We start from the raw sequence: 13386 nt of genomic DNA, 5'->3' as shown, positions 1-13386 counted from the left end.
AGCGGTCAACAGTGTCAACAGCCCAGTTAGACCACATGTATATGCAGAACCTATGAATCAGTGTGACTGGAGCGCTTGTGTGTGTGCATGTGTGTATGTGCCTTTCTAATGGGGTGTGATATGGGTTTGTGCAAACCGTGTGTGTGTGCTGCTCTGCAGCTGCCACAGATTTGAGATTAAACATTTCTCGCTGGTCCATGAGCTAAGCAAAAATCTGAAAATTTCATTTTTCTCAGTTTAAGTACCTGGAGGTAGATTGTGTGAGTATAATTTACATGTGGCTTAGCATTTTAGCTGTAGTATTACTCTTACTGCCCTTTTGCACCTTGCTCTAAAAGCTCCCCAGAGCCTTCACTTTAGGAAGTTTGAAGCTCAAGTCCCCTCCTCCACACTCTCTGAAACTTTCTCTATCTCTGCCCCCCAACCCTCCCTCTCTCTCTCCCTCTCTCTCTCCCTTACTCCCTCCTCTCAGCTCAAACCAAGAGCCAGACAGGAGCGCACACACACACTCACACTCACACAAATACCCTTGCTCACATGCACACACACACACTCACAGCACATGCATAGAGTGGAACCAATCCACAGTATTACCGAGTGAGGCAACGGTGTGTGATTGTGAGGGGAGAGAGAGAGAGAGAGGGAGATAGAGAGAGAGAGAGAGAGAGAGAGAGAGAGAGAGAGAGAGAGAGGAGCATTTCAACTCTCCAACTAAAGGAAAGCACCAGTGTGGAGAAGTTGTATGAAGCGAGTGATTCCAACTGAGGACTTTCTTATCAGACGATGGAAGCCAAGAAGTCAGAGTAGCAGAGAAGAAAAACTCCCTGCTGCCTGTACGGGACACAAGGATTTCATCTGAGGGATTACCGGGCAGTTCATCTCCGCTCGTGTCATGCTGATATCCTAAATGATCGTCTCTTGTTGACAGGAACCTGTCCGCTTCTTGGATTTCCCAAGGATCAAAGTTTGTTTTGCGAGCAGAGTGTGTGAGTGTCAGTGTGTGGAAGCAGGAAACATGTCAAATGGACGTTTCGCTCACCTGTTGAGGGGAGTCTGGCTGCTGTGGCTCTGGCAAGGTGAGTTCAGGATGGCTGTGTGTCTTTCTTTCCGTTTATCTCTCTATGATTATTTTGAATATGTCTTTAATTACTCCCAGAGATCAAAAGAATTCTCTCCTTCGACTTAGTGAAAACTAAGCCTGATTATGTTAAAATTAAGCCTTGATGGTAAGCCTGATTTTGACCAACATTTTGTCCAAGATGATTGTTGTTTAAAAAGATTTATTTTAAAAGAGAAAAAAGTTTACAAACATGATGCTGTTAAATAGTCACATGGTTTTCTCTGAGTTTCAAGAATGATGTAGTCTACACTGCTGTTTTTTCAATTTTTTTTTGAGGAATCATGTGTGAGAATGTCAACTTGTTGCATTGTAAATCTTTTCTTTTACAATCTATGATCTAAAAATGAAATTGCAGCTTTTCTTTTTTTTTTTTTTTTTTTTTTACCAAAACCATAGCATTGCCGGTATGAAAACAATGTGATAAAAACTCTCTCATGTGAGAAATCAGCTGAATTCTTGGTGATTTAGCTTAAGGAACACATGGCAGGATATAGAGACAAAAAGGAAAAGATTATAAAAGACAAACTCATAATTACAAGGAAATCATTACGCAATTTGTCACAATTCAAATGATTTGAAAAGTTCCACATTCGGATCCCCACTTTTAAAAACAAAAACATAACCTGCGCTGACATTAGTCTTATGAATAGCCAGTCTGTTTTCAGCCTCTCTCTCTCTCTCTCTCTGGATCTTCAAAGCCTCAGTTGGATGTGCGGCCAGCAGAGGAGTCTTAAAGAGCGCCCTGGTTGGTGCCTTTAAACAATGGTTCCCTAGGAGCAGGGAAGCGTGGCCCTGGAACTAATGTTGCCATTATGTTAATGGTTAGAATAACAGGAGCCAGCCATTACTGACCCTACCTCAGGCTGCTGTGCGGAGCTGATTGTCCAGCCGCCACAGCCTTGGTCAGGGGAGCGCAGCGTTTTGGCCGTCAGCGCTGGTTAAGGTGACGGTGGAGGGAGAGAGACAGGAGGAGGCATCTGCCCAGTTATAATCATCATCCTGCACCCCTGCTGCACACCTCCTCCTCCCTCCCTCCCTCCCACCCTCCCACCCTCGCTCGCTGCCTCAATGGTCGAATGGTAGACTGGTAGACTGGTATCTGCGAACTGTTTTTCTTTTCCACCGCTCAAGTCAAGTAGAGGAGACAGGGGCGGTTGAGTCGCTGGCCCCAGACACACAGCGTAAGGAGCTGAGCGGTTCCTCAGCTCAGGGCCCCGAGGCTGTCATCTGGACACAACCCTTGTTTGAAATTAAGTCAAGGGACTGCCATTGATATCAAAGTGGAATTATAAACCATGAATGGGTTTGGACCACAACACTTGTATTTAGATGAATTATGACAGGTGTAATGTGATTTCTGCAGGAGGAAAAATTGTTGGTCAAACTTCCCAACTTGGTGTACTTTATGTTGACTGTGAGGTGACACAGAAAACTATCTCTACATATTGATTCCATATTGAGCCAGACCTTTAGGCAACTTTGCTTGTCATTTTGCTGTAACTATAGTAACAGATTCAGTGTTTTTTTTCCTATTTACTTAACACTCTTTGAACCCTAACTCTTTGATTCTTAAGCTACAGACAAGCTACTCTTGGCAGATTGCTGTCTGCCTTGTTTAAGCTTTTAAGGAAGATAAAAGTAAGCGATTCGTTGTGTGGAAGAAACCACAGTAAATATTTGCATAAGGTCTGGTGGATCCTTAGATGGGAAAAATTAACGATCATGCCCTATCACTGCTTCATTTACCATGTTTTGAACAGATAAACTCTTGATCCAATTCATTTTAATTAAACCTTGGATGCAGTCGTCCTCTTTGGCCCCTTAATTGTCCTGTTCCAACTTGAAACATTCTGAGTATGTGAGACAGCCACCAGCTCTTCCAAAACTTCTCTGAGGCAAGTTTTTGGATTAAGGTGAAACCAATGTAATCTCAGCTCTAAAACATCAATGGACCATCAACTTTCCTTGTCTGCTATCTACATCTTGACTGCCTCGGCTGTCCACAAAGGAGAGACACCACAATGCATGTCAGGTGCTATTATAATCAGGGATCTTCACTACTGTCCTCACTACTGTCTAATAACCCAAAATGAGACAGTGGAAAAAGTACAAATAATCCATCAAATCGCGCCCTATGAACTGTGAATCACAGCAGACATAGTTTTGTTTGAAAATTACATGAAGTGAATTAGTAGCATTGCAAATAATGCAGCATTTGGGCAAAGTACAGTATTAGGCAACATCATGGCCCTTGTGTGTTTATAATTACCTGTGAGGGAGAACTGACACTGTTAGTGTTGGTGTTTTTGTATATAAGCAAAGCAGCGGGGTGGTGGTGTTGGTGGAGTAGGTGGAGGTGTTGGCTTAATCCATTGGTTATTTTACATGGTGAGGGTGTGAGACGCAGCAGGAGCAGCTGTGTGTTGTTGTGTGAACAGGAGCCAGAGTTTGCTAACCACAGTGTAACTGGCAGCAAGGTCCGCTGGACAAACCCCTCTAGATCCCTTGTCTAAATAAACAAGGCCGCTGGATTAACCAGCTTACACTGTGATGAAAAGACAACAGCAGTCGTCCATGTGCCGCCCCAGGGACCGAGGGATACTCCGAGTCGGGGAGACTACTAGGAGAGTCTGGGGTGAAAGCCCAAAACAGGAAGGCGGACTCAGGGTTGGAATAACTCAACAGACCTCACGTTCTTTGAAATACCTCTAAATCAATCTGACCTGTGCCTGACTTTGTTGTTTCCACAGGCGACAACGTTAAAGGAGAGGGAGAGAGACAGATGCGGGTTCCTGCAGCAGGCGGGCCTGGGCCAAATAGAATTTGAAAATACTTTGCATGGTTTGTGTAAGCCTACTTTGGTGCCAGATAGGTGGGGTTTGCCACAACTGGGCCAGAGGATCGCAAGAAATGCATTTGACAATCATAGGAAACCATTTGGAAGACAAATCAGTTTATTTATTGTTGGCAAATTAACCAGACACCACCTGAATAGTCCTCATATGGTAAACCCCACCTATCTGGTACTCCCTCCAGGTTAAAACAAAGGCCAATAATTACTTGCAATTGTAAGTCATTTTTACATGCTTGCTGCACTGCTTCTAGCAAGTGCTAATGCAGGAGAGATGCAGTGTGGGGTGACATCTAAAATGACCACTGCATAGCAAACCTGAACAATAATAATAATAATAATAAAAAAAAAAAAACTGTTGTTGCTTGTCAGTGAGGTATTTGTATCCTCTGTATGTGCATGCTGACTTTCACAGAGTAGAAATAAAAGAAGAATCTGGAACCAAGAGAACAGCATACATTATATAGCTGGTCATATTTTGTGAGGGGATTATGGCTAATGCTGCGAAAAAAAAAAGCAGATGATTTAGAGGGTTATTCTCCTGCAAGGATTATGTGAAATCATTTTTATCCATCAATACGTGGGCGGTGAGATCCTTCCCATTAGAAAACCAATCCAGATATCTTATAACACCGGTCCAAGATCTGGAGGACAACTCAGCAACTCAGAGAGCCTGAAAAAGCAGCTGTGAACTGTGAATAAAGTGCAGCAGCCAAGTAAACATGTGGAACGGATAGGATCTCTAAGCTACTGTGCCATTTAACATTTTTTTAACTTCACACATATACACACACACCTTATCTATGCCATGGTACTGTGCTGGTCTGCAGGATTTTCCAAACAGTTCCTCTTATGTGTGGAGCAACAGTGCAGCACAGACTACAATGTCTTTTTCTGTGCTCTACCTTGGTCTTCACATATATGCATGGGCACACAAGGAACAAGGAAGTGTACACATGCTTACACACTCACACTCTCTCTCACACATACACATAAACATCCTTCACCCCAGTAATCATGACTTGTTAAGAGTTTGGGGTCATTACAGCACATGAAGAAGCTTTACCTCAACCCCCCCCCCACCCCTCCTCATCCTGACCAACTTCACCTCATCAACCACTGACAGACACAGAGAAAAAAATAAAAACGAAACAAAGAAGGAAAGAGAAAAAAGAGGGGAGGAATCTGAAATCCATCCAGGAGAAATGAGGCGTAAACATCATGGCTTTTTCATCAGGGGAACAGTAATCAGGGGGAGGGGAGGTGGGTGAGGTAAGGCGGAGCGGGGCTGGGCCGGGCCGGGCCGGGCCAGGAGGGCGCAGGCCTCACAAAAGCCATGTGGCTGTGTATGAGGGGGGAACTCAGGGACAGTTAAGAGGGTTTTGTCCTGCGGCACTGAGGCAGTGAGAGGGAGTGAGAGATTAGGGAGACACGGAGAGTGGCTACAGTACCTTGCGGCTGACCACACTTGGGACTTAAGCTGCAGAGGGTGGGGCCAGGATGTTGTAAAAAAACATAGGAAGTACATGAGGAAGCAGTTAAAATGTTTGCACATAAAGTATGAATTGTTGGTCCCGCTTTGCCTTGCATTGTGACATTATTTCAAATAGTGCACCAATAATATTTTGTCCTGTCCTTTTTGTGCCTATCCCTACTTTGGTGAGTTTAGTGCACCGAACTCTCCTTGAAAAGCCTCAATGGAGCGAGCTAAGAAGCTGACAGAGGAGTCTCTCTCTAACGAACGGCGCAGGGCGGGCTTAAAGGTCGATGTGGGCCGTGAATCAAAAGTGGCTGGATCTAGCTCTTGTTTGCACAGAACAGCTCCAAATAGAGAAGTACATAAAACCGTATTTTGACTTTGGCGCTGTGGATGAGACATGAGAGGAGAGTGAGAGCTGCCAAACCTTAATCACTAACACAAACAAACAAACAGTGTGCAGCCCGGAGGTCCTTTATAAATGGCATCCCTTCTATAAATCAATGTCTCCAGTGTGTTTTTGAGCGCGTGTGCAAGCGTGTGTGTGTGTGTGTGTGGCAACAGCATGAATTTGGAAGCTCCAAGACAGGTAGATTACTTTGGCTGGTCATCAGTCACACAAACGGGCCAGTTGCAGCAACGGCCAGTGACTGTGGCGGGCTGCTGGTGATGATAGGCTGGTCATCCAGACCACACACAGGTCAAAGACTGCTGCACTGACCCCTTGTGGCAGAATGATGACATTACAGGAAGACAAATGGGTGGCAAGTGTTGTCATCAGAGCTGGTGTGTGTTGTTCCCCTGGTCTCTGATAATATAGATGAAACCAGCTTCACTGCAGTAGAGAGAGAAAGAGAGAGAGAGAGAGAGAGAGAGAGAGAGAGAGGAATGATAGCCCTGAACAATGGCTCCCCAGCCGACGGTGCATTAAGTCATTCTTTCAGTGAGTTTTATTGTTCAAAATTATGTGCAATGTGTTTTTGAAAGATGCACCCAGCATGTGGCCCTGTCTACACTGGGACAGCACCATGCAAGTCCTATCGGGGAAGTTTTAGGGGCCCTAATGGAAAAATGATCGGGAACCACTGCAGGATGAGACTAATAATATTTCACTGCCTATGCAGGAAGTGAATCAACTTAAATAGTCCCCCGCCTCCTCCAAATTGTGATGGGGCCTGGCTCCCTGTTGGATATTATCATATGTATAACTACATTGTCTCACTTGTGGTTAGAATAGCCTCTTTTGTAGAGGAATACTTAAAACCCCACGATGAGCAATTTTGTTTTACTAAGCTCTGTTTTTACGAGTGCTCTTTTAGTAAATGCAACCATATGCCCGACTGGAATGAGATCCAAGAAGGGAAAGGGCCTGAATGACAAGTGACCTCAAGAAACACTCTATAGAAATGCTTTGGCAAAACAGAAACTCAAATATAACAACCCAAACGATTCCACATCACATACTGTAACTCTTGCCTCTCTGTCCATTCAATGCTCTGTGTGTGAGTAACTACTTTGGCAGCATGTTGCATGCAGTTGCAGAGGGGGATAACACAAAACAGGCCAATCGGATGACTCGCAAGGAGCAGTGGAAATTAATTAATCCTGATTAGTATTTCTGCCCTGAGTTCTCCCATGGGAGCTCAGCTGAGTCCGTCTGACCGGATTCCCCCGCCAGCTGCAGTGACACGGAGCATAAACAAACACACATCATCGCATGGGGAAAATTGCAAACATGTTTCGACGCCTGTGACAGAAAAAAAAAAATTACTCATATCAACAAATTGACATAAATCAAACTGCTCGAAGGAGAAGAAATTAGCCTTGAGCTTAAATCTGTCTTTGTGGTGTGTGACTGTAGTTCAAACATCCCCAGCTGTGTATGTGTATGTGTGTGTGTGGACTGAGGACTGAGGCTGCGTTCACACTACAGGTGGAAGTGGCCCAAATCTTATTTTTTTGTCTACATGTGACACAGATCTTTTTTTTTTTCAGAGCGGTGTGAAGACCAAAAACATATGGAATCTCTTTTTAATTCCGATTTGGGCCACATGTATGTGGTCCGAGATCCAATACATATCTGATACGCGGCAAAGCGACCTGAGTCTGACCGGTCAGATCAGAAATCATCATCATGTGGTTTTTACGTCACACTCCACGACGCAGATCACTGTCATTTTCATTTTCAGAGGACAGCAACAACGATGGAAGTCAACTCTTCATCAGCAGACAAAGTCTCATTTGACCTCCACTGCAAATATTCCTTAAAATTAACGCTTGAACCGCAATTTCACTAGCTTCCATGATGTAAACATGACATCATTTGTTGTTCATTTGTACATGTGGGTCATTTCATCGTAGAGGTCGGATATAGGTCACTTTTCAAACATGAATGAGAACTAAGAATTAAGGGGAAAAAAATCGTAACTGAGCATGAAGGCCTGTAATGTGAACGTAGCCTGAACTGAGCATGTGTGTGTGGCTGTGGTCAACACATGGGAAGCATTCCCACAGTTAGGGGAACCAAAAATATCCTCCTGACACTAATAAGGTTAATACACGCTGACCAGTTAGGCTCCCTCTTGGAGCCTTTTAAAGACAAACTCATTGGCAAATAAATATCAGACGCTTTCCAATCAAAGTCCCCATTTCCCTGAGGCGACTCTGCTCCATCTGCGACTGAACCGGACAGCTCAGCTAGCAGTTGACACTTTCATAACTAACTCCCAGTTCAACCCAGGGCTCAACGGGTGACATTCTCCCCATGTGAGCTGCAAGAAGAGGGGTGAAGTGAGCGGATCTAGGTCAAACAAGGGAAAGACCTTTCAGAGTGGACCCAGAGTACGTCCATAAAGCTGTCTAGCACAGGGCCAATGATGAGATCCTGAAGCCCCTAGGAACGAGTGTGAGAAAGGAGAGAAAGTGGGAGAGCGAAAATGAGAGAGGGGAGGGGGGTAAAGGGGAGTGAAAGGGAATAACAGAAATGGGAAGATGGAAGGCGAGAGAGAAAAAGGAGAAATAGAGGAAAAAGCAAGATGAGTTGACTTAAGAATTAAACCCAGTGGGAGAGACAAGAAGACGGACAGAGACAGATAGAGCCACAGAGGGAGAAACCATGTGGGATGGCGGAGAGAGGAAAAAAGAGAGCAAGTCAGAGAACAATCAGGAGATGGAGGAGCCTGTGAGGACTCATTCCCCTTGCTTTTTGACATTTGTTTTGGGAGGATGAAACTGAAGCCATAATTTTCATCATACTCACACACAGACAGACACAAACACACACAAATGCGCACACACATTGCCCAGACCCCAGTGGCTCTTCTCACGTTCCAACCATCAGGGGGAAATCAGAGAATCCTCTAGCCTTTGTCTGTGTTGAAACCAGATCGTAGACCTTGGCCTTGCCCTGTCAACAACGCACATATCTCTACGCAACAAGTGGATACACCAGAACGCGTAGTTATGGCTAATGACAGGCAGAGAGACTGCAGATGTGCATGTGTCAGATCAATAAGTGTTATAGAATGAATAATGTTTTCATTTGGATTAACTTAACTGTCAGTGTTTGGGAAATCTTAAGCAAGACCGTTCATCATCACAAGTGTTTTTTGAATCATATTATCAACAGATGTTTTTGGCTAGGTCGGCCTGCTGCTGTCAGTGACAGATTGTTTGCTTCATCCTGATGACAGAGATGAATGCATACACACACACACACATACCTACATACATACATACACACATACATACACACCTCCATCTTCCAGGGAGACCAAAAGAACTAGGAGTGTGAGCTGCAGCTGCAGGCTGATTGAAGTGACAAGCCAAAACCGTCTGCACTGTGGCCAACGTCCCGATTCAGCACTATGTATGGTCTCTATAGCACCCACTCACCACTCATTACATGGAAAATTTACAGGAATCACAACCCTCAAACTGCTTGCAGTCAACCAGAATTTTGTTTAGCTGTAAAGAGGAGAAGGGGTGAATATTCCCCCACGGCTATTTGGCTATTATTTGCTCCCTTCATTTTCTGATGAAGGAGGCTGATAATCATCTCTGAAGCGAATAATTTTGTGTTCCTGTTTCTTAAAAACACCACAGTATGGTCAAAATCAGGGTGGGAATCTAAATGAATTGTAATGGAGCCTTGTGTGTTTATCTGATTGGAATACTAGATAATGATAACTGAGATTATTTACTGACTGTTTTCTGGCTTTCCGCTACAGCCGTGCTTGTGGCTGGGTCAGGGAGTAAACTATGGGAGGTCCCCACAGCCCCCTTCGGCTCTTCTTCCAACCACAGCGAAAGCTTGCAGTGGGAGCCCTACTGTCAGCACCGCCACCTACAGGACAGGGCAAGAATCACAGCAGACATCCCACCCAGACTGGACGGCACTTGGGTGTCAACAAGGTAATCTTTCTACAAGATGTTGTAGCAGTCTAGCAGCTTAGCAGAAAAAAAGATCCGATGGACAAACAAAATAATCGAATCCAATTTTTGAAACTCTCCATAATTACAGATATAATATGGGTCATTTGAAGTGCTAAGACCAATATGAAATTATGTACATTGCTGTACATTCACAGACTTCTTACTTCCCTCATTGTTATATTAATGGTATGCCCATAATGGCTCCACTATTTCATACAGTACATATACATTTTATTATTATGTTTACACATACTTATACTCACATAGCGCACATAATTGACATCAGCATGTTTATACAACCCCACAGTTGTTTACATTCCTATTTTATTGCTTTATTGTTTTATGAGTCTTTTACAGTTTTTATTGGTTATTCTTTAAATTTCTAATTTCCCTAAAGGGATTAATAACATTTCACCTTATGTTGACCCAAGTCAAAATATTGTGTCAGGGATAGAAACTGCACCAGACTGTCTGCTGGTGACTAAGATGGTTCAGTCCAGGCTAGTGCAAAATAGCCATCACGAGCCAGAATTTGAAGGCAACTAAGCACAAATCCTTATGTTTCACTACTTTTCACTAACCCCGCCTTATTCTAACCATTTCCCTCTTCTCCTTTCATGTTCAGATGTGAAGTTCGGCCTGGCCCAGAGTTCCTGACCCGCTCCTACACCTTCTTCCCCAGCCGGCAGTTCCGGCTCCTGCAGCACTACTACACCGACAGCGGCTGCGAGGACGCGGCCTACTCCCTGGTGATCAGGGGGAAGCTGCGTCTGCGCCAGGCCTCCTGGATCACCCGCGGGGGCACAGAGGCCGAGCACCACCTCAGCAAGGTGGGCATCATGGTCCACAGCTCCGTGGCCATGCAGAGGCTGGCTGCCCGGCTGCCTCCGGTCTGCACGGCTCTCACCCTGGGTGGATCGGTGCCAGGGAGGCTGTACGAGCTCTACAACGCCCGGGCGGGGAGGGCCTGTCTGGCGGCCCTGGGCTTCTCCATGGGGGAGATGGGTCTGGTGCGGGTGGAGACCCGGCACCACAACCATGGAGGGAAGGTCCAGGAACTGTTCTTAGGGGACATACACACTGACTGGACACAGAGAACTCAGTACAGACCCACAGGGTACCAGCAGCCACTGCAGAACGCTATGGTGAGACCTTTCTGTGTATTTTGGATTTCAATCGTTATTTAACCAGGCAACTTCACAACAAACACATTCCTATTCTCGTTATAGACATTTCATAGATTAGAAGAAAATGCACACCCCAGAAGAATACTTCCAATCAGTGCTGGTATGAAGGAAATCAACTTAGAAAATGGAAAAATGTATACCGCACACAATATAATGCAGCGCCCATATTTTATTAATTATCTCACACCAGAAAAACACAACATTTCACACGCAGGAGGCTTCATCGGGTCTACAGGTTTCAAAGTGTTAGCCCATATACATAACTATATGTACTGTATATAAAAAGATAAGTTAGTCAAACATTTCAATTCAGTACTCATTATCAATATTCATAAGACTCATTCTGACTTCTTCACAGTCTTGAATCAAAACTCACTGTCATGCCTCTCCTTCCCCTCCTCCAGCACCACATCCATCCCTGCCCTGTGTGCGCCCTGGTGTACCGCTCCTCGGAGCAGCGCCCCCCAGCGCTGCCCCGCAGCCCTGCAGCCCCTCTGTCTCTGGCGGGTCGCTGGGTCAGCCAGCGCTGCGAGGCCCGACCCGCCGTCCTCTTCCTCACCCGAGACTTCACCTTCGACCCTGACCGGCACGCGTGGGAGGGCGTCTACCGCCACTACTCCGACCCCGCCTGCTCCCAGCCCAGTTTCACCCTGAGAGCCTCGGGCCACTACGCCCAGGGAAACCCCTCCGTCAAGGTTGCAGGGGCCACCGAGTTCGTTTTCAAGGTTACCCAAGTGCGAGTTACGGCCTTAGAGGAGTCCACAGCTAAGGTGCTGAACGGGACGAGGCCGGGTAACTGCGGCCGGGCGGGTGGCTGGGAGATCGGGGCGGAGCAGGACTTGACCCCCACAGACGGGTGCAGTGTGCTGGGCATCAAGCTGCCACACAAGGAGTACGAGCTCTTCAAGATTGAGCTGAACCACAGGAAACATCCGTTGCTATTCGTCGGAGAGAGGCCGACCGATGGCTCCAGCCCCGACCGACCGCAGAGGAGGCCCACTTCTTTTCAGGCTCCCATGGTGCTTTGCAGCGGGGGGGAGACATTGCCCTCGCATCGTTACGGCTCAGGTTCTAACAGCAAGCAGGTCCAGCTAGCAGCCAGTGGGACGGAGAGGTTGGCACAGCTGGCACTGCTGGTACTGGGATCCACGCTGTGCAGCTGGTTCTGTGTGTATTAGAGACCCGTTCAGAATCAGTGCTGCTGAAGCCGTTGATGGACATTGTCTTTTTGGCAGCTTTCTTTCTCTCTTCTTAGATATATTATTGACCACATGACTGATGGTCAAGAAAATAGACTTCCAGGAGAGCTGACTGATTTCTGATATCTGTTTGCCACGTTGGATTTCCAAATGGCTTTCACACCTGATTGCATTGTTATGCTGTCTGTAGGTTCAGTTTATTGACTCTTATTTCAGTGGTGTATGTTCCATTTCTACCTAAAGCTAACCTGTATATAAACTACCAATATATATACACAAGTGCCATCATTTCAGTATGTAAAAATGTATTCTTTTAAACCATGTTGCTTTTGTATAATGAGCAGTCTCGAAACAGGTATTCTTGCTTTACACAGATCATTTCCTTTTAAATATTCTGAGCAAATGCTGCAGATTTTTCCTTAATGCTGTTACAAAACAAGATCACGGTGTTGGAGTGTGGGCCGGTTATTTCCACATCCAACTGCAAGCAATGGACATTCCAGAGGACTTCTCGTGTGAGCGCAGCCGGCCAAGATGCAGTATGAGTTCAGCACTTTGTACAGAACATTGTTTTCTCACCATATGGAAAAGAAGGAAGCCACAAAGTACAAAGTGTGAAATCAAAACCTTAATAGCTAAATCTTCTCTGGTCTGATGCCACTGCATGATAAAATGTTAAGCTTGGAGCACAGCAATATTTGATTTATTCCTTTATCCTCTTTCAATTATGTACAGAATTTCTTCTATCTTGTGCATTACACCTAATTAGACTACTTGTCTATAAACAGTCAATCTAAATAAATTTGTTTTCAAATAAATATTTATTTTAACCGTTTATACTGTATCATTTTGATAAGGAAAAAGGAAGATAGTGGTCTATTTTTAATTGAAGTTTTTAGTTTTGCAATTTAAGAACTATTTTTTTTCCTGCTTTGTCTATTAAAAATGGCTTTTCATAATGTCTCGGTGTTCAATTACTAAATCATTTCTAGGAAATTATTTTAAATATGGCGCAGCCATCAGAAAAGAATGAAAGTTTGCTTTTGAAATGTCCAAAGGATGCTGATCGGACGTGATTTATTGCAATAATGAAACAGGAATCCTGGACTATAGACTCA

At 44.9% G+C, this 13386-nt stretch overlaps 1 protein-coding gene across 1 annotated transcript; it reads left to right on the top strand.

Moving 5' to 3' along the window:
• The first annotated feature begins 509 nt into the window (after nt 1-509).
• Nucleotides 510-13154, top strand: LOC139663317 (protein APCDD1-like). Its single transcript, XM_071541956.1, has 4 exons — nt 510-1076; nt 9678-9861; nt 10508-11027; nt 11474-13154. Exons 1-4 carry the CDS (start codon nt 1016-1018, stop codon nt 12245-12247), a joined length of 1539 nt encoding a protein of 512 aa, XP_071398057.1. The 5' UTR covers nt 510-1015; the 3' UTR covers nt 12248-13154.
• The last annotated feature ends 232 nt before the right edge of the window (nt 13155-13386 follow it).

The sequence above is a fragment of the Centroberyx affinis genome, unplaced genomic scaffold (genome assembly GCF_046629955.1).
Source record: "Centroberyx affinis isolate AG114_WGS23_722 - 3 ecotype Tasmania unplaced genomic scaffold, CSIRO-AGI_Caff_v1 ptg003980l_1, whole genome shotgun sequence".
NCBI lineage: Eukaryota > Metazoa > Chordata > Actinopteri > Beryciformes > Berycidae > Centroberyx > Centroberyx affinis.
Note: the sequence above shows the minus strand (reverse complement) of the source record. Positions and strands in the feature narration are given on the sequence as shown.

What these genes read in the sequence shown, in the direction of transcription:
- LOC139663317 (XM_071541956.1), top strand. Translation starts at nt 1,016, where the DNA reads ATGTCAAATGGACGTTTCGCTCACCTGTTGAGGGGAGTCTGGCTGCTG. An exon ending in GGCACTTGGGTGTCAACAAG is followed by an intron (nt 9,862 to 10,507) that starts GTAATCTTTCTA and finishes TTTCATGTTCAG; the next exon opens with ATGTGAAGTTCGGCCTGGCC. An exon ending in AGCCACTGCAGAACGCTATG is followed by an intron (nt 11,028 to 11,473) that starts GTGAGACCTTTC and finishes CCCCTCCTCCAG; the next exon opens with CACCACATCCATCCCTGCCC.